The sequence below is a fragment of the Salmo salar genome, chromosome ssa28 (genome assembly GCF_905237065.1).
Source record: "Salmo salar chromosome ssa28, Ssal_v3.1, whole genome shotgun sequence".
Taxonomy (NCBI): domain Eukaryota; kingdom Metazoa; phylum Chordata; class Actinopteri; order Salmoniformes; family Salmonidae; genus Salmo; species Salmo salar.
In genome coordinates this window covers 28,771,411-28,797,437 of record NC_059469.1, presented here as the reverse complement: position 1 = coordinate 28,797,437, position 26,027 = coordinate 28,771,411, and the positions used below count along the sequence as shown (strand labels likewise).

The window sequence follows — 26,027 nt, the reverse complement described above, 5'->3', positions numbered from 1 at the left end:
CATGGTGATTGCCTACGGAGCTGTGAAGGGAACGGCACCTCCATACCTTCAGGCTCTGATCAGGCCCTACACCCAAACAAGGGCACTGCGTTCATCCACCTCTGGCCTGCTGGCCCCCCTACCTCTGAGGAAGCACAGTTCCCACTCAGCCCAGTCAAAACTGTTCGCTGCTCTGGCACCCCAATGGTGGAACAAGCTCCCTCACGACGCCAGGACAGCGGAGTCAATCACCACCTTCCGGGGACACCTGAAACCCCACCTCTTTAAGGAATACCTAGGATAGGATAAAGTAATCCTTCTAACCCCCCCCTTAAAAGATTTAGATGCACTATTGTAAAGTGGTTGTTCCACTGGATATCATAAGGTGAATGCACCAATTTGTAAGTCGCTCTGGATAAGAGCGTCTGCTAAATGACTTAAATGTAAATGTACCTCAAATACCTTATTATTATCTATCCTGATGCCTAGTCACTTTATCCTGCCTTCATGTACATATCTACCTCAAATACCTTGTCTGGTACTGGTACTCCCTGTATATAGCTATTGCCTCTGCACATTGATCTGGTACTGGTACTCCCTGTATATAGCTATTGCCTCTCCACATTGATCTGGTACTGGTACTCCCTGTTTATAGCTCCATTCTTGTGTATTTAATGTTATTCCTCGTGTTACTGTTTTTCTATGTATTATTATTGAACTCTGCATCGTTGCGAAGGGCTCGTAACAAGCATTTCAGTTACACCCATTGTATTCAGCGCATGTGACAAATAAAATGTGATTTGATTTGAAAAATGAAAAGATCTCAGTGATTTTGAAATAGACACTATTAAGACACTTTATGTTGGTGTTTCCTTCATTTTGGCAGTTACCTGTACATGAATGATCCTGACCCTCTGTGAGTGAAGGTACTCCACTGTACATGAATGATCCTGACCCTCTGTGAGTGAAGGTACTCCACTGTACATGAATGATACTGACCCTCTGTGAGTGAAGGTACTCCACTGTACATGAATGATACTGACCCTCTGTGAGTGAAGGTACTCCACTGTACATGAATGATACTGACCCTCTGTGAGTGAAGGTACTCCACTGTACATGAATGATACTGACCCTCTGTGAGTGAAGGTACTCCACTGTACATGAATGATACTGACCCCCTGTGAGTGAAGGTACTCCACTGTCTTGGTAATAGTGCAGAGAACAGCAGAGGCCTCTCGCTCAGAGAAACACTTCTGATAGAGTATTCTGTCCAGCAGCTCTCCACCTCTCATCAGCTCCATCACAAGGTACACATACCTCCCATCGTCATAGACCTAGGGGCCAAAAATACATTTGAATACCATGTGGAGGTATTTATGAACCAAAGACTACATTAGTCTAGTCCTCACAGCCAACAAACAGTGGCTAGTAAAATCCAATGAGGACATACATTTGAAGTCGGAAGTTAACATACACCTTAGCCAAATACATTTAAACTCAGTTTTTTCACAATTCCTGACATTTAATCCTAGTAAAAAAATCCCTGTCTTAGGTCAGTTAGGATCACCACTTTATTTTAAGAATGTGAAATGTCAGAATAATAGTAGAGAGAATGATTTATTTCAACTTTTATTTGTTTCATCACATTCCCAGTGGGTCAGAAGTTTACATACACTCAATTATTATTTGGTAGCATTGACTTTAAATTGTTTAACTTGGGTCAAGCATTTCGGGTAGCCTTCCCCAAGCTTCCCACAATAAGTTGGGTGAATTTTGGCCCATTCCTCCTGACAGAGCTGGTGTAACGGAGTCAGGTTTGTAGGCCTCCTTGCTCACACAGGCTTTTCAGTTCTGCCCACAAATTTTCTATAGGATTGACGTCAGGGCGTTGTGATGGCCACTCCAATACCTTGACTTTCTTGTCCTTAAGCCATTTTGCCACAACTTTGAAAGTATGCTTGGGGTAATTGTCCATTTGGAAGACCCATTTGCGACCAAGCTTTAACTTCCTGACTGATGTCTTGAGATGTTGCTTCAGTACATCCACATCATTTTCTTTCCTCATGATGCCATCTATTTTGTGAAGTGCATCAGTCCCTCCTGCAGCAAAGCACCCCCACAACATGATGCTGCCACCCCCGTTCTTCACGGTTGGGATAGTGTTCTTCGGTTTGTAAGCCTCCCCCTTGTCCTCCAAACATAATGATGGTCATTATGGCCAAACAGTTCTATTTTTGTTTCATCAGACCAGAGGACATTTCTCCAAAAAGTACAATCTTTGTCCTAATGTGCAGTTGCAAACCATAGTCTGGCTTTTTATGGTGGTTTTGGAGCAGTGGCTTCTTCCTTGCTGAGCGGCCTTTCAGGTTATGTCGATATAGGACTCGTTTTACTGTAGATATAGATACTTTTGTACCCGTTTCCTCCAGCATCTTCACAAGGTCCTTTGCTGTTGTTCTGGGATTTATTTGCACTTTTCGCACCAAAGTATGTTCATCTCTAGGAGACAGAACGCGTCTCCTTCCTGAGCGGTATGACGGCTGAGTGGTCCCATGGTGTTTATACTTGCGTACTATTGTTTGTACAGATGAACGTGGTACCTTCAGGCGTTTGGAAATTGCACCCAAGGATGAACCAGACTTGTGGTCTACAATTTGTTTTCTGAGGTCATGGCTTATTTCTTCTGATTTTCCCATGATGTAAAACAAAGAGGCACTGAGTTTGAAGGTAGGCTTCGAAATACATCCACAGGTACACTTCTAATTGACTCAAATGATGTCAATTAGCCTATCAGAAGCTTCTAAAGCCATGACAGCTTTTTCTGGAATTTTCCAAGCTGTTTAAAGGCACAGTCAACTTAGTGTATGTTAACTTCTGACCCACTGGAATTGTGATACAGTGAATTATAGGTGAAATAATCTGTCTGTAAACAATTGTTGGAAAAATGACTTGTGTCATGCACAAAGTAGATGTACTAACCGACTTTCCAAAACTACAGTTTATTAACAAGAAATTTGAGGAGTGGTTGAAAAACGAGCTTTAATGACTCCAACCTAAGTGTATGTAAACTTCCGACTTCAACATTAGAAGATAAAATGAAATATTAGGGTCAGTGAAAATTCAATAAAGTTTGCAGGGGCACATTTTTCCTTAGGTATGCAAACTGGCAAGGTTCTCTGCCCTTATGGAAGGCTTTCAGCATGTGCGTGTGTATGGGAGTCATGGAATGATGACATACATCCTTCAGCGTGATGATGTTTGGATGCTGCCCGTATCTCAACAGAATCTCAATTTCCTCAGATGGATCTTTCTTAACTCTGTCGATGATCTGAAAGAGACACAACCCCTGTTAAATTACAACTGCTTGGTTCCCTCATGATAAAATGTGTGACTCAGAGCATCGTCTGCACAACATAGAGAATCATTGTCGCTGCGTGAATCATCCTAAGGGAGACTATATTATAGTTGAAAGGCTTATAGTTGTTGAAGTGCAATGGGTAGCCTACATACAGTACATCACAAGGCTGCAATAATTAAAGGCCGTACATCAACCTGGAATCCTTGTAGTGATCGTAACGCCCCTTTGTTGTATATGGTGCTGTTTCATGTAACTGACGAGCCGTGAAAATAATTTCCTTCTCTAAGAATGATAAACTATCTATACATAAATATTCCCCTTGAAAAATCTACCCATACGGTTCACTTACTTTGACAGCATATTCAACACTGGTGATTTTGTGGATGCATCGTTTGCAGACAGAGTACGCCCCCAAGCCCACCTCCTCCTTTACCTCATACCCATCTGTGAAATGGATGTTGGTCCCATGAAGTTGCTGAAATGACAAACATGTCCAGCCATCACAAATACATTTAAGCATATTTTACATAAAAGCCTTTGGTCATAATCATGCTCCAGTAAGCTTGTCAACAGACTTCCTTACTCTTCGCTCATGTTATAATCCTGCTCTGGCAGACTAGGGAATCCATCAGTCCTTCTATAATCCTCAGACATATCCAGGGGAAGCCTATTTCATATGCAAAATGGAGCACACTGGTTTTCAAAACAGATCTACCATAGCTATCAAATGATTCCCCTGGTAAGAATGGTCCTTGAAGAACATTCTAGGTGAACAGTGTTTCTGCGTGGGTGCACTTTGGTTGCATTTCTCCTTTCTCTTGTGATGTATCACTTTACATGTGGAGATTTAGGAAGTGTTCTTCTTTCATGGCTGTATGTCAAATCACAAATGAGAGCAAGAAAAGTGAACTGAAAATGTGAATGTACTACAGTAATAGTCTATCATGGTTTCACACATCACTACAGTAATAGTCTATCATGGTTTCACACATCACTACAGTAATAGTCTATCATGGTTTCACACATCACTACAGTAATAGTCTATCATGGTTTAACACATCACTACAGTAATAGTCTATCATGGTTTAACACATCACTACAGTAATAATCTATCATGGTTTCACACATCACTACATTAATAGTCTATCACGGTTTCACACATCACTACAATAATAGTCTCTCTTGGTTTCACACATTCACCTTGTGGTCTGCAGGACATTCCAACCTAGTCTATTGTGTTCTATGAGAAATGTTGGCTCATTCATCCACACTGAAGCAGCTTCTAACCTCACTTGTTCAATACAATGGAAAAAGCAGAGGATCAAAATGTTCCCAGAGCGTTGCCACGGCAGAGCGCACATGGCCATGATGTCATCGAGGGAACTATGTGCTACCACAAATCAATATGCTTTGCTGAGGTCTGAGGGCACTGGGAGGCCTTTCTGGTGAGTGACTTTCTCACTCAGGTATGAACCATCTGGTAGAATCAGTTATGCTGCTATTCATGTGAGTGGATGTGTTGTGCGCTGCAGGACACGAGAGGCCTTCTCTGGAGCAGTGGCTGAGATGGTTAAAACAGAAGCCCATGGGGATCACCTCCATCTCACCATTGTCACCACATAAAATACATTGAATTCATCCGATGCTGTTTTTTTATTTAACTAGGCAAGTCAGTTAAGAACAAATTCTTCTTTACAATGACAGCCTACCGGGGAACAATGGGTTAACTGCCTTGTTCAGGGGAAGAACAACAAATGTTTAACCTTGTCAGCTCAGGGATTCGATCCAGAAACCTTTCATTTATTGGCCCAACGCTCTAACCACTAGGCTACCTGCCGCCCCAAGGTAAGGGTGGTAGTTGATACTAAGCTGATAGGTAAGGTAAGGGTGGTAGTTGATACTAAGCTGATAGGTAAGGGTGGTAGTTGATACTAAGCTGATAGGTAAGGTAAGAGTGGTAGTTGATAGTAAGCTGATAGTAAGCTGATAGGTAAGGGTGGTAGTTGATACTAAGCTGATAGTAAGCTGATAGGTAAGGTAAGGGTGGTAGTTGATAGTAAACTGAGAGGTAAGGTAAGTGTGGTAGTTGATACTAAGCTGAAGGTAAGGTAAGGGTGGTAGTTGATACTAAGCTGATAGGTAAGGGTGGTAGTTGATACTAAGCTGATAGGTAAGGTAAGGGTGGTAGTTGATACTAAGCTGATAGGTAAGGGTGGTAGTTGATACTAAGCTGATAGGTAAGGTAAGGGTGGTAGTTGATAGTAAGCTGATAGGTAAGGGTGGTAGTTGATACTAAGCTGATAGGTAAGGGTGGTACTTGATACTAAGCTGATAGGTAAGGGTGGTAGTTGATACTAAGCTGAAGGTAAGGTAAGGGTGGTAGTTGATAGTAAGCTGATAGGTAAGCGTGGTAGTTGATAGTAAGCTGATAGGTAAGGGTGGTAGTTGATACTAAGCTGATAGGTAAGGGTGGTAGTTGATACTAAGCTGATAGGTAAGGTAAGGGTGGTAGTTGATAGTAAGCTGATAGGTAAGGGTGGTACTTGATACTAAGCTGATAGGTAAGGGTGGTACTTGATACTAAGCTGATAGGTAAGGGTGGTAGTTGATACTAAGCTGAAGGTAAGGTAAGGGTGGTAGTTGATAGTAAGCTGATAGGTAAGGGTGGTAGTTGATAGTAAGCTGATAGGTAAGGGTGGTAGTTGATACTAAGCTGAGAGGTAAGGTAAGGGTGGTAGTTGATAGTAAGCTGATAGGTAAGGTAAGGGTGGTAGTTGATAGTAAGCTGATAGTAAGCTGATAGGTAAGTTAAGGGTGTTAGTTGATAGTAAGCTGATACTAAGCTGATAGGTAAGGGTGGTAGTTGATAGTAAGCTGATACTAAGCTGATAGGTAAGGTAAGGGTGGTGGTTGATACTAAGCTGATAGGTAAGGTAAGGGTTGTAGTTGGTAGTAAGCTGATAGTAAGCTGATAGGTAAGGTAAGGGTGGTAGTTGATACTAAGCTGATAGGTAAGGGTGGTAGTTGATACTAAGCTGATAGGTAAGGTAAGGGTGGTAGTTGATACTAAGCTGATAGGTAAGGGTGGTAGTTCATACTAAGCTGATAGGTAAGGTAAGGGTGGTAGTTGATACTAAGCTGATAGGTAAGGTAAGGGTGGTAGTTGATACTAAGCTGATAGGTAAGGGTGGTAGTTGATACTAAGCTGATAGGTAAGGGTGGTAGTTGATACTAAGCTGATAGGTAAGGGTGGTAGTTGATACTAAGCTGAAGGTAAGGTAAGGGTGGTAGTTGATAGTAAGCTGATAGGTAAGGGTGGTAGTTGATAGTAAGCTGATAGGTAAGGGTGGTAGTTGATACTAAGCTGAGAGGTAAGGTAAGGGTGGTAGTTGATAGTAAGCTGATAGGTAAGGTAAGGGTGGTAGTTGATAGTAAGCTGATAGGTAAGGGTGGTAGTTGATACTAAGCTGAGAGGTAAGGTAAGGGTGGTAGTTGATACTAAGCTGATAGGTAAGGTAAGGGTGGTAGTTGATACTAAGCTGATAGGTAAGGTAAGGGTGGTAGTTGATAGTAAGCTGATAGTAAGCTGATAGGTAAGTTAAGGGTGGTAGTTGATAGTAAGCTGATACTAAGCTGATAGGTAAGGTAAGGGTGGTAGTTGATAGTAAGCTGATACTAAGCTGATAGGTAAGGTAAGGGTGGTAGTTGATACTAAGCTGATAGGTAAGGTAAGGGTGGTAGTTGATAGTAAGCTGATACTAAGCTGATAGATAAGGTAAGGGTGGTAGTTGGTAGTAAGCTGATACTAACCTGATAGGTAAGGTAAGGGTGGTAGTTGATACTAAGCTGATAGGTAAGGGTGGTAGTTGATACTAAGCTGATAGGTAAGGTAAAGGTGGTAGTTGATACTAAGCTGATAGGTAAGGGTGGTAGTTGATAGTAAGCTGATACTAAGCTGATAGATAAGGTAAGGGTGGTAGTTGGTAGTAAGCTGATACTAACCTGATAGGTAAGGTAAGGGTGGTAGTTGATACTAAGCTGATAGGTAAGGTAAGGGTTGTAGTTGGTAGTAAGCTGATACTAACCTGATAGGTAAGGGTGGTAGTTGATACTAAGCTGATAGGTAAGGTAAGGGTGGTAGTTGATACTAAGCTGATAGGTAAGGGTGGTAGTTGATACTAAGCTGATAGGTAAGGTAAGGGTGGTAGTTGATACTAAGCTGATAGGTAAGGGTGGTAGTTGATACTAAGCTGAAGGTAAGGTAAGGGTGGTAGTTGATACTAAGCTGATAGGTAAGGTAAGGGTGGTAGTTGATACTAAGCTGAAGGTAAGGTAAGGGTGGTAGTTGATACTAAGCTGATAGGTAAGGGTGGTAGTTGATACTAAGCTGATAGGTAAGGTAAGGGTGGTAGTTGATACTAAGCTGATAGGTAAGGGTGGTAGTTGATACTAAGCTGATAGGTAACGTAAGGGTGGTAGTTGATAGTAGGCTGATAGGTAAGGGTGGTAGTTGATACTAAGCTGATAGGTGAGGGTGGTACTTGATACTAAGCTGATAGGTAAGGGTGGTAGTTGATACTAAGCTGAAGGTAAGGTAAGGGTGGTAGTTGATAGTAAGCTGATAGGTAAGGGTGGTAGTTGATAGTAAGCTGATAGGTAAGGGTGGTAGTTGATACTAAGCTGATAGGTAAGGGTGGTAGTTGATACTAAGCTGATAGGTAAGGGTGGTAGTTGATACTAAGCTGATAGGTAAGGGTGGTAGTTGATAGTAAGCTGATAGGTAAGGTAAGGGTGGTAGTTGATAGTAAGCTGATAGTAAGCTGATAGGTAAGTTAAGGGTGGTAGTTGATAGTAAGCTGATACTAAGCTGATAGGTAAGGTAAGGGTGGTAGTTGATACTAAGCTGATAGGTAAGGGTGGTAGTTGATACTAAGCTGAAGGTAAGGTAAGGGTGGTAGTTGATACTAAGCTGATAGGTAAGGTAAGGGTGGTAGTTGATACTAAGCTGAAGGTAAGGTAAGGGTGGTAGTTGATACTAAGCTGATAGGTAAGGGTGGTAGTTGATACTAAGCTGATAGGTAAGGTAAGGGTGGTAGTTGATACTAAGCTGATAGGTAAGGGTGGTAGTTGATACTAAGCTGATAGGTAACGTAAGGGTGGTAGTTGATAGTAAGCTGATAGGTAAGGGTGGTAGTTGATACTAAGCTGATAGGTGAGGGTGGTACTTGATACTAAGCTGATAGGTAAGGGTGGTAGTTGATACTAAGCTGAAGGTAAGGTAAGGGTGGTAGTTGATAGTAAGCTGATAGGTAAGGGTGGTAGTTGATAGTAAGCTGATAGGTAAGGGTGGTAGTTGATACTAAGCTGATAGGTAAGGGTGGTAGTTGATACTAAGCTGATAGGTGAGGGTGGTACTTGATACTAAGCTGATAGGTAAGGGTGGTAGTTGATAGTAAGCTGATAGTAAGCTGATAGGTAAGTTAAGGGTGGTAGTTGATAGTAAGCTGATACTAAGCTGATAGGTAAGGTAAGGGTGGTAGTTGATAGTAAGCTGATACTAAGCTGATAGATAAGGTAAGGGTGGTAGTTGGTAGTAAGCTGATACTAACCTGATAGGTAAGGTAAGGGTGGTAGTTGATACTAAGCTGATAGGTAAGGGTGGTAGTTGATACTAAGCTGATAGGTAAGGGTGGTAGTTGATACTAAGCTGATAGGTAAGGGTGGTAGCTGATACTAAGCTGATAGGTAAGGGTGGTAGTTGATACTAAGCTGATAGGTAAGGTAAGGGTGGTAGTTGATACTAAGCTGATAGGTAAGGGTGGTAGTTGATACTAAGCTGAAGGTAAGGTAAGGGTGGTAGTTGATACTAAGCTGATAGGTAAGGGTGGTAGTTGGTAGTAAGCTGATTTTAAGCTGATAGGTAAGGTAAGGGTGGTAGTTGGTAGTAAGCTGTTACTAAGCTGATAGGTAAGGTAAGGGTGGTAGTTGGTAGTAAGCTGATAGGTAAGGTAAGGGTGGTAGTTGATAGTAAGCTGATAGGTAAGGTAAGGGTGGTAGTTGATACTAAGCTGATAGGTAAGGGTGGTAGTTGATACTAAGCTGATAGGTAAGGTAAGGGTGGTAGTTGATACTAAGCTGATAGGTAAGGGTGGTAGTTGATACTAAGCTGATAGGTAAGGTAAGGGTGGTAGTTGATACTAAGCTGATAGGTAAGGTAAGGGTGGTAGTTGATACTAAGCTGATAGGTAAGGGTGGTAGTTGATACTAAGCTGATAGGTAAGGGTGGTAGTTGATACTAAGCTGATAGGTAAGGTAAGGGTGGTAGTTGATACTAAGCTGATAGGTAAGGTAAGGGTTGTAGTTGGTAGTAAGCTGATACTAAGCTGATAGGTAAGGTAAGGGTGGTAGTTGATAGTAAGCTGATACTAAGCTGATAGGTAAGGGTGGTAGTTGATAGTAAGCTGATACTAAGCTGATAGGTAAGGTAAGGGTGGTAGTTGATACTAAGCTGATAGGTAAGGTAAGGGTGGTAGTTGATACTAAGCTGATAGGTAAGGTAAGGGTGGTAGTTGATACTAAGCTGATAGGTAAGGGTGGTAGTTGATAGTAAGCTGATAGGTAAGGTAAGGGTGGTAGTTGGTAGTAAGCTGATACTAAGCTGATAGGTAAGGTAAGGGTGGTAGTTGATAGTAAGCTGATACTAAGCTGATAGGTAAGGTAAGGGTGGTAGTTGGTAGTAAGCTGATACTAAGCTGATAGGTAAGGTAAGGGTGGTAGTTGGTAGTAAGCTGATACTAACCTGATAGGTAAGGTAAGGGTGGTAGTTGGTAGTAAACTGATACTAAGCTGATAGGTAAGGTAAGCCATACATATACAGTCCAAAGGAAAGAGGTCTGTCTCCCTGAAGCACCAAAAAAAGGTATCAATTATTTATATGAATGATATACATCAAGCAGATAATTAGAAAATACCATTGAATATGAGTTGTTTTGATGTTTGATAGGCCTTTAATTCCTTTACTCAACACTTTCTGAATAGAGTATCAAAAGTGGTTAATCTAATATATTCTGATGTAATGCTATGACATCCCCATGAGGTTCCTTCCTGATATCATATTGATTTCTTCTTCATTTGTACATACAGAGTTTCAAAAACAAGGCTTGATATTCCCCTTGATGTTGAGACTATAGAGACACCAACGTCCATTTGGTGGTTACATTTAATTCATGGAAAATTGAAAGTATATGGAAAAAGACAATTGCCTGAAGGATGTCATAAATATTGATATTTTTGATTATTTCAAATATTCCTTTGAGTATTTAATAAGTCTATATGGTTGATGGAGGAGCTGTATACCTGAGTTGATTAGTCCTCTCCCTCTAGCATACTCACTTGTACAATAGGGTTGACAGTTGAGTTCTGCTGTATTTCAGCAATGGACTGGTCCTGGTCCAGATTAGTGGCCACGAAGCTGAACCCTCTGAAGAGCTGGTGTGTGTTGTCACTGGGTGGAATGCCAGGCGAGTCTGATGGGAGAAGGTGACAGATGGTACAGAACCTGTTACAACCTCTACTGTCTGATGGGAGAACAAGACAGACATGGGAACTTGGACATATTAGCAACTGGAAATACATTACATCAGTTAATTGAATGTCATTTATCATGAATTTACTTTTGAGGGGGCAGTCCCATTGTAGTGTACAGATGTGGCCTAAAGGGTCTTTTTTATTATTATTATTTAACCTTAATGTACAGCTACAGCTACTGACATTGCACATTAGCAGCTGATATACGAGGTTAAATATTGGTACTTTTATACCAAATTGCACACTAATAGTTCGACATTAAACTGATTATGGCAGTAGGCCCAATATAGCATTAGTCATGTAAACACCTTACTCTGCTTATCTTTTATCTTCGGCATAGAGTCATAATCAAAGTAAGCATACAGCGATTAAAACGCCTGGTTTTCTGAGCACTCTTTCAAATTATTAGGACATGTAAATGCTTTAAATCAGAGTTATACTGTAGCAGTGGATTTGATATGGCCATGTGTTAGCATACTGTAGCAGTGGATTTGATATGACCATGTGTTAGCATACTGTAGCAGTGGATTTGATATGGCCATGTGTTAGCATACTGTAGCAGTGGATTTGATATGACCATGTGTTAGCATACTGTAGCAGTGGATTTGATATGGCCATGTGTTAGCATACTGTAGCAGTGGATTTGATATGACCATGTGATAGCATACTGTAGCAGTGGATTTGAGATGGCCATGTGTTAACGTACTGTAGCAGTGGATTTGATATGGCCATGTGATAGCATACTGTAGCAGTGGATTTGATATGGCCATGTGTTAGCGTACTGTAGCAGTGGATTTGATATGGCCATGTGTTAGCATACTGTAGCAGTGGATTTGATATGGCCATGTGTTAACGTACTGTAGCAGTGGATTTGATATGGCCATGTGTTAGCATACTGTAGCAGTGGATTTGATATGGCCATGTGTTAGCATACTGTAGCAGTGGATTTGATATGGCCATGTGTTAACGTACTGTAGCAGTGGATTTGATATGGCCATGTGTTAGCATACTGTAGCAGTGGATTTGATATGGTCATGTGTTAGCATACTGTAGCAGTGGATTTGATATGGCCATGTGTTAGTATACTGTAGCAGTGGATTTGATATGGCCATGTGTTAACGTACTGTAGCAGTGGATTTGATATGGCCATGTGTTAGCATACTGTAGCAGTGGATTTGATATGGTCATGTGTTAGCATACTGTAGCAGTGGATTTGATATGGCCATGTGTTAGCATACTGTAGCAGTGGATTTGATATGGCCATGTGTTAGCATACTGTAGCAGTGGATTTGATATGGCCATGTGTTAGCATACTGTAGCAGTAGATTTGATATGGCCATGTGTTAGCATACTGTAGCAGTGGATTTGATATGGCCATGTGTTAGCATACTGTAGCAGTGGATTTGATATGGCCATGTGTTAGCATACTGTAGCAGTGGATTTGATATGACCATGTGTTAGCATACTGTAGCAGTGGATTTGATATGACCATGTGTTAGCATACTGTAGCAATGGATTTGATATGACATGTGTTAGCATATTGTAGCAGTGGATTTGATATGGCCATGTGATAGCATACTGTAGCAGTGGATTTGATATGGCCATGTGTTAGCGTACTGTAGCAGTGGATTTGATATGGCCATGTGTTAGCATACTGTAGCAGTGGATTTGATATGGCCATGTGTTAACGTACTGTAGCAGTGGATTTGATATGGCCATGTGTTAGCATACTGTAGCAGTGGATTTGATATGGCCATGTGTTAGCATACTGTAGCAGTGGATTTGATATGGCCATGTGTTAACGTACTCTAGCAGTGGATTTGATATGGCCATGTGTTAGCATACTGTAGCAGTGGATTTGATATGGCCATGTGTTAGCATACTGTAGCAGTGGATTTGATATGGCCATGTGTTAGCATACTGTAGCAGTGGATTTGATATGGCCATGTGTTAGCATACTGTAGCAGTGGATTTGATATGGCCATGTGTTAGCATACTGTAGCAGTGGATTTGATATGGCCATGTGTTAGCATACTGTAGCAGTGGATTTGATATGGCCATGTGTTAACGTACTCTAGCAGTGGATTTGATATGGCCATGTGTTAGCATACTGTAGCAGTGGATTTGATATGGTCATGTGTTAGCATACTGTAGCAGTGGATTTGATATGGCCATGTGTTAGCATACTGTAGCAGTGGATTTGATATGGCCATGTGTTAGCATACTGTAGCAGTGGATTTGATATGGCCATGTGTTAGCATACTGTAGCAGTGGATTTGATATGGCCATGTGTTAGCATACTGTAGCAGTGGATTTGATATGGCCATGTGTTAGCATACTGTAGCAGTGGATTTGATATGGCCATGTGTTAGCATACTGTAGCAGTGGATTTGATATGGCCATGTGTTAGCATACTGTAGCAGTGGATTTGATATGGCCATGTGTTAGCATACTGTAGCAGTGGATTTGATATGGCCATGTGTTAGCATACTGTAGCAGTGGATTTGATATGGCCATGTGTTAGCATACTGTAGCAGTGGATTTGATATGGCCATGTGTTAGCATACTGTAGCAGTGGATTTGATATGGCCATGTGTTAGCATACTGTAGGAGTGGATTTGATATGGCCATGTGTTAGCATACTGTAGCAGTGGATTTGATATGGCCATGTGTTAGCATACTGTAGCAGTGGATTTGATATGACCATGTGAAAGCATGAGCAGCATGAGCTGCCTTCTTTTGTGCTGCGCAAGTGAAGTGAGTTCGGAAAAACTGAAAGTACGCATCTTATGAATGGTTTTCACATATAAACTTTATATGTCCGAACTCAGAATCAAATATGCTTCAGAAAAATAACATGGTAGAACGTTCATTCTGATTGGTGATTTTCCCACCAGGAAGTCTGATTTCAGACGTGTCCATGGAAACAGGATTATTAGGAAAATCGATCTTCTTGCAAAGCATGCAAACGTTTAAGTCAAACTATTATATTAATCTGATTATTCACAATAATCGTATTATTGTGTGCATGTAACTGCACTCATTGAATGATATAATCATTTCAGAGGGTTGTGGCTGGTTGACTTTGTTGATATGGAAGTGTACTTTATGTCGATATAAAAGAGGGGATTATTTGTCAGTAATTTAATAGCAAATTGATGCATGGAGAAATTATTATTTTGAGTAAACAGCATAACAGTGAAGCAAACAGCATGAAATGAAACACAACATCATGATTAATGAAATTATGTGCAACATCACACACACACACACAACACACAAACAAACGCACACCACACACACCAATGGGCTAAACTACTTCACCTACAATTACTAATCACCTGTTGGTGTGCGGGAGGTGAATTCGGGGTCAAAGTGGAAGGTGTCTTCTGGCCTGCCCACTGCTGGTTTGAATGGAGGCTTGATCTCTCTTCTGTAAAGCTTCTGTGGTTTCACCATGAGGGGGAAAGGTAAAATGCTACTTTAATTTTTCCATTTAGTATTGAGCAACATTTAATCCATGGTAATTTGGTATGTCTCTTTGCTTGATCTGTTAGTATGGCAACCAAAACAAGGTAAGAGAAATAGGTCAGTGACTTCTGAGAGTAAAAATAGATTATGTTTCAACCCAAATACTGTACAGAAAATTGTCCTCTTGGAAAGAAGAAAGCTTTCAATTATATTGTTGTTTTCTTCCCTCTCTACTCAGTAGGTACAAAGTCTGAGGTAAAATTCCTTCACTTCTTGTATGAAAGTACAACAATCCAAAGGAAATCCTCAGGACATATCAAAAAGCAATGGATAATCATCTTTGCCTTTAATGATTTCTAGAAAAGGTTACGAGAAGCATTGTACTCACATTCCAATCTATATTTCCAAAGAAATTATGCCTTTTAATCTCCTCGACTCCATCTGGTCCAGCACCTAACAGTAAAATGCACCAGGACATTTAGATTGAATACTCTTTTTAGCTTCACTGGGCTGTACATTTCTCACTTACTAAAATTCTATCTCAAGTATATCTCTGCTCATTCAGTGAGAATATGGGGTATTATGGGTAATATTAGCTACACTCTCTAGACCATTTTATTTAACTAGGGTCTCTGGTGGTGGCTACATAACATAACATAACATATAAGTCCTATGCAGTAATGCATAAAGGCTCATATACATGCCTTATAAAGGCTCATATTCATGCTTTATAAAGGCTCATATACATGCTTTATAAAGGCTCATATTCATGCTTTATAAAGGCTCATATACATGCTTTATAAAGGCTCATATACATGCTTTATAAAGGCTCATATACATGCTTTATAAAGGCTCATATTCATGCTTTATAAAGGCTCATATACATGTCTTATAAAGGCTAATATAGATGTCTTATAAAGGCTAATATAGATGCATATAACACATATAACCTCTCAGCATTAGGTAAATTATGACTAATATTTCCCGTAAAGATACATAAAGAATGACTCTGGCTTGAAGAGGTCTCGGTGACATTACTCTCCATCTTATAAATCATGGAGGAAGTGATTCATATGGCTATATTCAATCCCACCACTGGCCAACCAGCTTCCACCGACGGGTAAGAGAAAACAAACCGTAACTCTGCCCTCTAGCCTGCACTATCCTGAAAACCCTCAATGTGAAGATGAGTTAAGATTCAGATTTCAATGCTGTCTACTGTGTCCCATTTAATAAATGAGAAAAGGTTGATCTAATGCTGTACGTTTGTCTTCCAATTGATAAATAGAATGGATCATGTGAAATGACACATTTTAGTAATGCTCTTGACTACATACCTAATCTATTGGCAGGATTTCTTTTGAAGAGGGCCCGTATTAGACTTTGCACCTCTGGGCTTAAGAATTGCGGCATGCCAAGTTTTGCTCTACAAAACCGAAAAAAAGAAGTTATTTCACAGGAAAAAAATATTATTTCATATATAGTCTTGTATTTATAAGGGATCCTCATTAGCTGTTGGCAAGGCAGCAGCTACTCTTCCTGGGGTAGTTGCCATAGACATTGTCAGCATAGTATCTTACTTCAGTATCAGGACCATTGTTTCCTTGCGGTCTTTGCCTTGGAATGGTAGAGATCCTGTCAGCATTTCAAACTGAAATCAAAGAAACAATGTCAGTGGCAATTTACAGATCAATCTAATGTATTTCACCACAATTTGGACAGCTTCTACTTACATTTAGGCAGACACTCTTAATCCAGAGTGATTTACAGTAGTGAGGACATACATTTTCATACTGGCCCCCTAAGAGAATCAAACCTACAACCTTGGCATTGCAAGCACCACCCTCTACCAACTGAGCTACACAGGAAAGCTGTGGAAATACTGAAAATATTACAATCAAACTGTTGTCATCAATTTCTTCAACCATTAAAATGAATGTGCAATAGCACTCAACTTTAAAAGCTTGCATTGATGCTAGCTCCTGTCCTTGTGTATCCCTTTATGTAACATTTAATCTACAGATGTAGGATCTTCATTTGATCAATCTTTTGCTTCATTATTTACATAAATTCACTGAAAACCCACACTAACACATGGTAATTTTAACAGTATTGCACTTTTCATGTAGCCTACTGTTAGCCAGCTAATAGCCTAACCACCGATCAAGCAACATTATGGACTTAACATTAAAATCCTGTTGGTGCAAGATTATTTTGCTGTGACAATATAGATCAAATTAGGATTCTACAACTGTATGTGAGTGTGAATACAAATTCAAGCGGCCATGCTCACGTGTTGAGCATTAGATGGCTCAATGCTTTCTGACAATATAATCATCTGACAATACTTGAAACAAAGTAAATTTGCTGTGTGTGTGTTTGTGTGCCTCTGCTACATCATTGATTGATTCCTTGAAAACAATCCGCCACAGCCAGGGTGCCCTTATCAGTTTGAATTGAGCTCAACTCAGATTTCATTTACATAAATAAACCAGCTCTTCTCTGCTCTAGTGGAAATTCAATTTTCCTGTCTACATTATTTCTATTTTCATATGGTTCTCGTACGTCAAGTGTTACAAAAAAAACATTACAGTGCAATGACTTTCATTTCCTGATGATTGCTGTACGAAATGAGGGAAGTTGAGGAGCTGCCCAGGTCCGCAGTGTCACAGATGACTCACAATTGCTGTTTGCTTTGAGGACTCGGTGTTTGGCATATCAAGTCAGGTAGTTATGTAACACATCTTGGCTGGCTAACTCACTATACTAGGGCATGATATAGGAATAATAATATTTTCCAGCTACTACACATGCTCTTCTTCTAGCACTGCAGATGGAGAGCCAGGTGAAATTAGTAAGAGTGCCTGGTGCGTTTCTTTAGGCGAGAGCAGAGCTTGTGTTATAAAATCAAATGAAAGTAAATGTTTTTGCGTGCACAGGATACAACAGGTGTAAACAGTCCAGTGAAATGCTTTCTATAAAGCTCTTCCTCAACAATGCAGTGTTTAATATCAAAGGTAAGAAAATAGAAAATCCAGAATAGGATCCTTAAATAGAGCACAAAATCAATACTAGGCTCAAATTCTGTCCCTAAAGGAATACATTTGACAAGGTTTGTATTGATCTGGTTTTAACGTGAGACTAAAGTATTGAGCCTTGAAACCATTAGGGAAATATAAAGGAACTACAGGCAGTCCCTTGTTCTTTAGAGGAAGTGGAGAATTAGAGGAAGTCCTTTGTTCTTTAGAGGAAGTGGAGAACTAGAGGCAGTCCCTTGTTTTTTTGCCTTTTACTGCAGTGGGCTAAATCAAGGTCACACAGAGTGTTTCTTGGTAGTCTTAAACAAATCTACTTTGAAACAAAAATATCCACCTCACACACGGTTATGGGCTTAAAAAAAAGAAAACACCTGTACCATGTCCCGCTCGCCTAGCATAGTAGTGACTACCGAACGGCTCCCTGACTCACCTATTGCTGCTCATTAGACCCTATGATCACTCGGATACACAGCTGATGCCCCCTGGACTGTTTCAATAACACGGTACCTCATTTTGGTTATCTGTCGGCCCCAGCCTTGAACTCAGGTCCTGTATGTACCCAACTGACCCGCTCTGCCCATTCATCGCCATTTACCCGTTGTCTTAGCTCTCCCGATCAACACCTGTGATTGCTTCATGCCTCTCTCTAATGTCAATATGCCTTGTCTACTGCTGTCTCGGCTAGTTCTTATTGTTTTATTTCACTGTAGAGCCCCCAGTCCCACTCATTATGCCTTAGATAGCTCTTTTGTCCCACCCCCCACACATGCGGAGACCTCACCTGGCTTAACTGGTACCACCAGAGACGAAAACCTCTCTCATCGTCACTCAACGCCTAGGTTTACCTCCACTGTATTCACATCCTACCATAGCCTTGTCTGTACACTATGCCCTGAAGCTATTCTATCATGCCCAGAAATCTTCTCCTTTTATTCTCTGTTCCCAAAGAACGAGACGACCAGTTCTTATAGCCTTTAGCCGTACCCTTATCCTACTCCTACTCCTCCTCTGGTGATGTAGAGGTTAACCCAGGCACTGTAGACCCCAGCACCACACCTATTCCCCAGGCACTATCATTTGTTGACTTCTGTAACCGTAAAAGCCTTGGTTTCATGCATGTTAACATCAGAAGCCTCCTCCCTAAGTTTGTTTTATTCACTGCTTTAGCACACTCCGCCAACCCTGATGTCCTAGCCGTGTCTGAATCCTGTCTCAGGAAGGCCACCAAAAACCATGAAATTTCCATCCCCAACAGCAACATTTTCCTCCAAGATAGAACTGCCAAAGGGGGCGGAGTTGCAATCTACTGCAGAGATAGTCTGCAGAGTTCTGTCACGCTATCCAGGTATGTGCCCAACAGTTCAAGCTTCTACTTTTAAAATCCACCTTTCCAGAAATAAGTCTCTCACTGTTGCCACTTGTTATAGAGCCCCCTCAGCCCCCAGCTGTGCCCTGGACTCCATATGTGAATTAATCGCCCCCCCATTTATCTTCAGAGTTCGTACTGTTAGGTGACCTAAACTGGGATATGCTTAACACCCCGGTCATCCTACAATCTAAGCTAGATGCCCTCAATCTCACAAATGATCAAGGAACCTACCAGGTACAACCCTAAATCCGTAAACACGGGCACCCTTATAGATATCATCCTGACCAACCTGCCCTCTAAATACACCTTTGCTGTCTTCAACCAGGATCTCAGCAATCACTGCCTCATTGCCTGCGTCCGTAATGGGTCCTCAGTCAAACGACCACCCCTCATCACTGTCAAATGCTCCCTAAAACACTTCAGCAAGCAGGCCTTTCTAATCAACCTGGCCCGGGTATCCTGGAAGGATATTGACCTCATCCCGTCAGTAGAGGATGCCTGGTTATTCTTTAAAAGTGTATTCCTCACCATCTTAAATAAGTATGCCCCACTCAAAAAAAATGGAACTAAGAACTGATATAGCCCATAGTTCACTCCAGATTTGACTGCCCTTGACCAGCACAAAAACATCCTATGGCGTTCTGCATTAGCATCGAACTTTTCAGGGAAGTTAGGAGCCAATATACACTGTCAGTTAGGAAAGCAAAGACTAGCTTTTTCAAACAGAAATGTGCATCCTGTAGCACAAATTCCCCAAAGTTTTGGGACACTGTAAAGTCCATGGAGAATAAGAGCACCTCCTCCCAGCTGCCCACTGCACTGAGGCTAGGAAACACTGTCACCACCGATAAATCCACGATAATCGAGAATTTCAATAAGCATTTTACTACAGCTGGTCATGCTTTCCACCTGGCTACCCCTACCCCGTCCAACATCTCTGAACCTCCCGCAGCAACATACCCAAGCCCCCCCGCTTCTCCTTCACCCAAATCAAGATAGCTGATGTTCTGAAAGAGCTGCAAATTCTGGACCCCTACAAATCAGCTGGGATATACAATCTGGACCCTCTCTTTCTAAAATTATCTGCCGCAATTGTTGCAACCCCTATTACTAGCCTGTTCAACCTAGACCCAAACTGTTACATACCTATATCTATCCTGCTTATTGAAATGCTTATTAAAGTCTTCGAAAGCCAAGTTAACGTTTCGAATCCCACCGTACCCTCTCCGCTATGCAATCTGGTTTCTGAGCTGGTCATGGGTGCACCTCAGCCATGCTCAAGGTCCTAAACGATATCATAACCGCCATTGATAAGGAACAATACTGTACAGCTGTAGTCATCGACCTGGCCAAGGCTTTCAACTCTGTCAATCACTGCATTCTTATTGACAGACTAAACAGCCTTGGTTTCTCAAATGACTGCCTCGCCTGGTTCCCCAACTACTTCTCTGATAGAGTTCAGTGTGTCAAATCGGAGGGCCTGTTGTCCGGACCTCTGGCAGTCTCTATGGGGGTGCCACAGGGTTCAATTCTCGGGCTGACTCTTTTCTCTGTATACATCAATGATGTCGCTCTTGCTGCTGGTGATTCTCTGATCCACCTCTACGCAGACGACACCATTCTGTATACTTCTGGCCGTTCTTTGAACACTGTGTTAACAAACCTCTAGATGAGCTTACAGATCACTGCAGCTGCACACAGCCCATCTGTCAATAGCCCACCCAACTACCTCATCCCCATATTGTTATTTATTTTTGCTTATTTGCACCCCAGTATCTCTACTTGTACATCATCATCTGCACATCTATCACTCCAGTGTTAATGCCAGAAGGTCATTATTTCGCCACTATGGCCTATTTATTGCCTTACCTCCCTAATCTTACTACATTTGCAAACACTGTATATAGATTTTTCTATTGTGTTATTGACTGTATGTTTGTTTTTCCCATGTGTAACTCTGTGTTGTTGTTTTTGTCACACTGCTTTGCTTTATCTTGGCCAGGTCGCAGTTGTAAATGAGAACTTGTTCTCAACTGGTCTACCTGGTTAAATAAAGGTGAAATAAAAAAATAAAAAATAAAAGATTTAGAGTTGAAATATATTCCTGTTTTGATTTTGCATCCCAGTATTACATTTAATATACATCACAGAAGACTGAAATATAACAAAACCGATTGATATAGAAACACCGGATTTGTCTGTTTAAAAAATAATAATGTTTATTAATTATGGAATAATGAAAAGGATGAATAACATTCCGCCCATGAGACCACTAGAGGGCGATTTGGTCATTTGACCGCGGCTACAGGTAGTGGAGTAATGTGTGGATGTGTGAGCAGCAACCTGATTATAACATGTCTGGCTCTATTCAATCCGCATTCATCTTCTAAATTAAGAGGACTGAAGAGATTAGTGTATGACGTAGTAGTAGTAGTGGACTACTACCATACCAGTATGCATAGTCATATATTATGTCTCTTTTGCGTGATGCATTAAGATCCACATTTGGAGTATACAGATGTACTATCTTAATTTGACCAGTTTCCCACAGCCGGAATAAAATCCTGCAGCAACAGGAAATATGGAATTATTATGTGGATTATAATTAATGGGAAGTAGAAAGCAAGTATGAGGGTTTGCGCACAGGCTAGAACGAAAGGCGGCCGGTGCGTGGGAGAGAACATATCTGTAAAGAGTTCAAAGAGTACTCACACTCAAAACCACGAGGAGGAATACCCCAAGGAAGCCGAGATGCAAAAATATCATCATTAATTTAATCCATGCTCAATAAAATACAAAAAGTGAAAATGCAAAGTGCTAATACAAATGAAAAGGAACAGTTATTTATTTTTAAGGTTTTGATGTCGATTTTAATTAATGTACATTTTTATAGGGTTGATATATTTTTCGTTAGGGCAAATCAAGTCTGAAATGTTAAAGTGGAAATTACAAACTTTATAAGCCTTTTTAAACCTGGAATGCACTACAAGGTTGCAGTTCCTGCTGTGAAGGATCATTTTCTGCAACAACCAAGTGATCAAATTAAGATCCCCCATCTGGTCGTACAGGCTGTATGCGTAGTGCTACGTCCACATACTGGATGCAAACATAATTTCACTATATGAAACTCTGCCCTGGAGATTGCGTTGCAGCAACATTGCAGCCAACCAATAGCTATAGTATGTGTGTAATACATTATCAAAAGAAATGGAGGGAGGTCCATACCATTAAGACGCCAAATGACCACCAGTCAGCACTCTGTGTATGTCCTCTTCTGTTGACAACCTCAGGGGCCATGTACTCTATCGTCCCGCAGAAGGAGTACGCTCGCTTGTCATGGTCTGTTGCCTCTTTACTCAGCCCGAAATCTAAAACACAAAGGGACTGATGTTAAAGACGGAGGAAAATGGCCACCAGCAATGGGCTTAATGTATTCAATGTACTAGAGAGACTCCTGCTATTCCAAGGGACAACTAATACTACTAATCTCTTTTCAAAACAGTTTTTAGTCACCTGTAATCTTGATGTGGCCCTCCTCGTCAAGAAGAATACTGTAGAGGGAAGGAATGTGACATCAATATACAGTATATCTGTATAATAGAAATACTGTATATAAAATCTTTACACCTCTCTGCACAGTACATGTCACCCACACATTTATTGAGTGTTTGTTTGTTAGAACAAATGGATTTGTGCACAGCACACTGTTGCCCTTGGGTTGCTGTCATTAATCATCAACAGTAAAGCTGGGAATAGCTCGACCTTCAAAAAAGAAGGAGCACTGCAAATCCACTGTGGCATGGTGCTTGCAATGCCAAGGTTGTGGGTTCAATTCCCATGGAGGACCAGTATGGGAGAAATCTATGCACTCGCTACTGTAACTCGCTCTGGATAAGAGTATGTACTAATGAAATATATTTTTGTAAATAAAATGAAACCTGTAAAGACACGACACCTTCACACATCAATTATTATGATGATGATGATGATGATGATGATTATTATATTATTCCCATTGGAGAGAGAAATCAAGGAGCAGGCTGAGAGCTCTTAATTTATTTCCTCTCATCAAATCCCCCTGAGAGCCAATTTACTAGTCCTGCATTCCACATTGTTAACATGGAAAAAATGAAAAATAGAGCTTGATGGAAAAGTGGACACTTTTAACATCTCAAGGGCCTAAATGTTTCCTTGACTGATGCATTTGGAGGTCGTCAAACATTTCCATCAACTGTAAAAGCCCTCTGATAGCCCTTTCAGAATAAACAGAAGGATGTGCTCACGGAAAAGAGACAGACAGATGCTGCCTTGATTGCACCAGAGTTGTTTTGATAGGCACGGAGAAGGCAGCAACACAGAGCAGCAACCTTGTTTGAACTCCTGGATCAGTATTATATGATATCAAATCAGATGGTGCTCCAGTAATCCAATGCAGTTATGTGCTTGGTCATTCCCAATCAGAATATTCATAAATCTCTGAGATGAAGAAACAGTGTATTTGAGCGCTCACATGCGTAACAACTGTATAATATATGCCATTTAGCAGATACTTTTATCCAAAGCAAGTTACAGTCATGTGTGCATACATTTTAGGTATGGTTCAACACAGCAGGAATCAAACCCACAACCCTTGCAAGCGCCACGCTCTACCAACTGCGCCAGACAGGTCCACAAAGGTGGTCTTTGAACAGAGAAGTAGTCTATGGCACTGTACAGTCAGTGGGTGTACAAGTGTTTTACTTCTCTGGTTTGAGGTCTCTGTAGATGATGCCCAGACTGTGAAGGTGATCTAAGGCCAAGGCCAGCTCAGCCAGATAAAACTTCACATCCTCTTCAGTAAACATCACCTGCAAATGGACAAAGGAGAAAGACTACCAGTGACAGTTCATTGACAATATGCAAACAGTACACATGTGATATATGATTGTGAACATAAAATATAATATTTTTAAAACCTAAGAGTAGCCTACATTGATGTGTTTTAGATTGATGTGTTTTAAATTAATGTGTTTTAAATGTATATGTTTTAATCAGATCAAATTTAACAGACAGTTTTCCATTATTCCAATGTCAGGTAGCCTGAGCAAAACAAAAGCACTAGCCACAGATTGAACTCATATTGAAACTCATTAACTTGATCACATAGCCAGCTGCTTCGAACCTCACCCAAAATATTTGCATTTAGGATGTCATAGAACCTTTGCCAAGTTTCCTCAGTCAGAGCATGGATTGTTGACTTCTCTCCTTGTTTACTACAGAGCTAATTTTAGCCACAGTAAGATTGATTTAGCTCCCAAATAGAATTTGTTTGGGGAATAAAGCCTGCGGTGCCAAGGAGAAAATTGAATTGCCGTTAAAGTAACAAGGTCCCGCCAGCACCCGTGCATCTGCTAGCTGCTCCAGATGACTGATTCCAAGACCAGCGGTAATTAATTCACATCTCAATTCCCACATGTCTCTCTGCCCAGTAGAGCACATTTAAATCCAAAGAGACAAATTGTTTACAGATTAAGTTCAACTTTATTCCAGTTGTTATCATTTACAGAATTGGTAGTAGTCACGATGACACAGCAGAGGCAGTAGTTTTAGGAAGTATGGGTGAATGGATGAATGCGTTTACAAAGTTGGTGGTCTATTATCCGGACAGCAGGTTGTTTTTATTCTGCAATAATAATCTCCATCCACTTAATCATTTGGTAAAACTCCCCTCAAGCACCCCAACAGTTCATTATATATGATCTGTTCCAGCAGGCCTACTAGCACACCCGATTCAACCAATCAGGGGCTTGATGATCAGTTGGCCAGGTGGATCAGGTGTGCCAGTTGGAAATGAACAAATAAGTAGAATGGCTGGTGGTACTCTAGGAGAGGTTTGGAAATATGAGTCACTGAATCGATAGTAAGATAAGCAAGGAAGCAAAATAAAGAAAATGCTTGTTTCTCCTCCAGTCCATCACAGGCATTGTTATCTTTAATGTATTCATAATAGCGGTATTATTATATGGGCTAGTGTAGGGGTTGGCAATCATTTTTACTTGTGGGCCACATTGGGATTTCGAAATGCAACGGAGGGCTGCACATTGTTTTTAGGACCAATTTGTTTGTCCAAATCAATTTGTAGGCCAGAAAAAGGGTAGTTATTTGAAAATATATCGTTCCATTATCATTTCTACACACTTTCTATCTAGTTGTAGACCTTCACGTGTGGCCTGGAGTGTTTTTGAACCTCCCAAATATATTATTTTTGACTATATATATATATACACTGCTCAAAAAAATAAAGGGAACACTTAAACAACACAATGTAACTCCAAGTCAATCACACTTCTGTGAAATCAAACTGTCCACTTAGGAAGCAACACTGATTGACAATAGATTTCACATGCTGTTGTGCAAATGGAAAAGACAAAAGGTGGAAATTATAGGCAATTAGCAAGACACCCCCAATAAAGGAGTGGTTCTGCAGGTGGGGACCACAGACCACTTCTCAGTTCCTATGCTTCCTGGCTGATGTTTTGGTCACTTTTGAATGCTGGCGGTGCTTTCACTCTAGTGATAGCATGAGACGGAGTCTACAACCCACACAAGTGGCTCAGGTAGTGCAGCTCACACAGGATGGCACATCAATGCGAGCTATGGCAAGAAGGTTTGCTGTGTCTGTCAGCGTAGTGTCCAGAGCATGGAGGCGCTACCAGGAGACAGGCCAGTACATCAGGAGACGTGGAGGAGGCCGTAGGAGGGCAACAACCCAGCAGCAGGACCGCTACCTCCGCCTTTGTGCAAGGAGGAGCAGGAGAAGCACTGCCAGTGCCCTGCAAAATGACCTCCAGCAGGCCACAAATGTGCATGTGTCTGCTCAAACGGTCAGAAACAGACTCCATGAGGGTGGTATGAGGGCCCAACGTCCACAGGTGGGGGTTGTGCTTACAGCAAAACACCGTGCAGGACGTTTGGCATTTGCCAGAGAACACCAAGATTGGCAAATTCGCCACTGGCGCCCTGTGCTCTTCACAGATGAAAGCAGGTTCACACTGAGCACGTGACAGACGTGACAGAGTCTGGAGACGCCGTGGAGAACGTTCTGCTGCCTGCAACATCCTCCAGCATGACCGGTTTGGCGGTGGGTCAGTCATGGTGTGGGGTGGCATTTCTTTGGGGGGCCGCACAGCCCTCCATGTGCTCGCCAGAGGTAGCCTGACTGCCATTAGGTACCGAGATGAGATCC

General features: G+C 41.2%; 1 protein-coding gene across 1 annotated transcript in view; it reads right to left on the bottom strand.

The window, feature by feature from the left end:
* LOC106589820 (ribosomal protein S6 kinase alpha-2) overlaps positions 1–26,027 on the bottom strand; it is a 44,030-nt gene that overhangs the window by 5,124 nt on the left and 12,879 nt on the right. The window contains exons 6-16 of the mRNA XM_045710383.1: positions 23,543–23,649; positions 22,316–22,353; positions 22,028–22,170; positions 15,976–16,046; positions 15,733–15,821; positions 14,784–14,848; positions 14,266–14,368; positions 10,730–10,863; positions 3,687–3,812; positions 3,218–3,307; positions 1,155–1,313 (exon numbers count right to left, since the gene is read on the bottom strand). Of these exons, the coding sequence (XP_045566339.1) occupies positions 1,155–1,313; positions 3,218–3,307; positions 3,687–3,812; positions 10,730–10,863; positions 14,266–14,368; positions 14,784–14,848; positions 15,733–15,821; positions 15,976–16,046; positions 22,028–22,170; positions 22,316–22,353; positions 23,543–23,649 (1,125 nt within the window). The remainder of the gene's footprint in view (positions 1–1,154; positions 1,314–3,217; positions 3,308–3,686; positions 3,813–10,729; positions 10,864–14,265; positions 14,369–14,783; positions 14,849–15,732; positions 15,822–15,975; positions 16,047–22,027; positions 22,171–22,315; positions 22,354–23,542; positions 23,650–26,027) is intronic.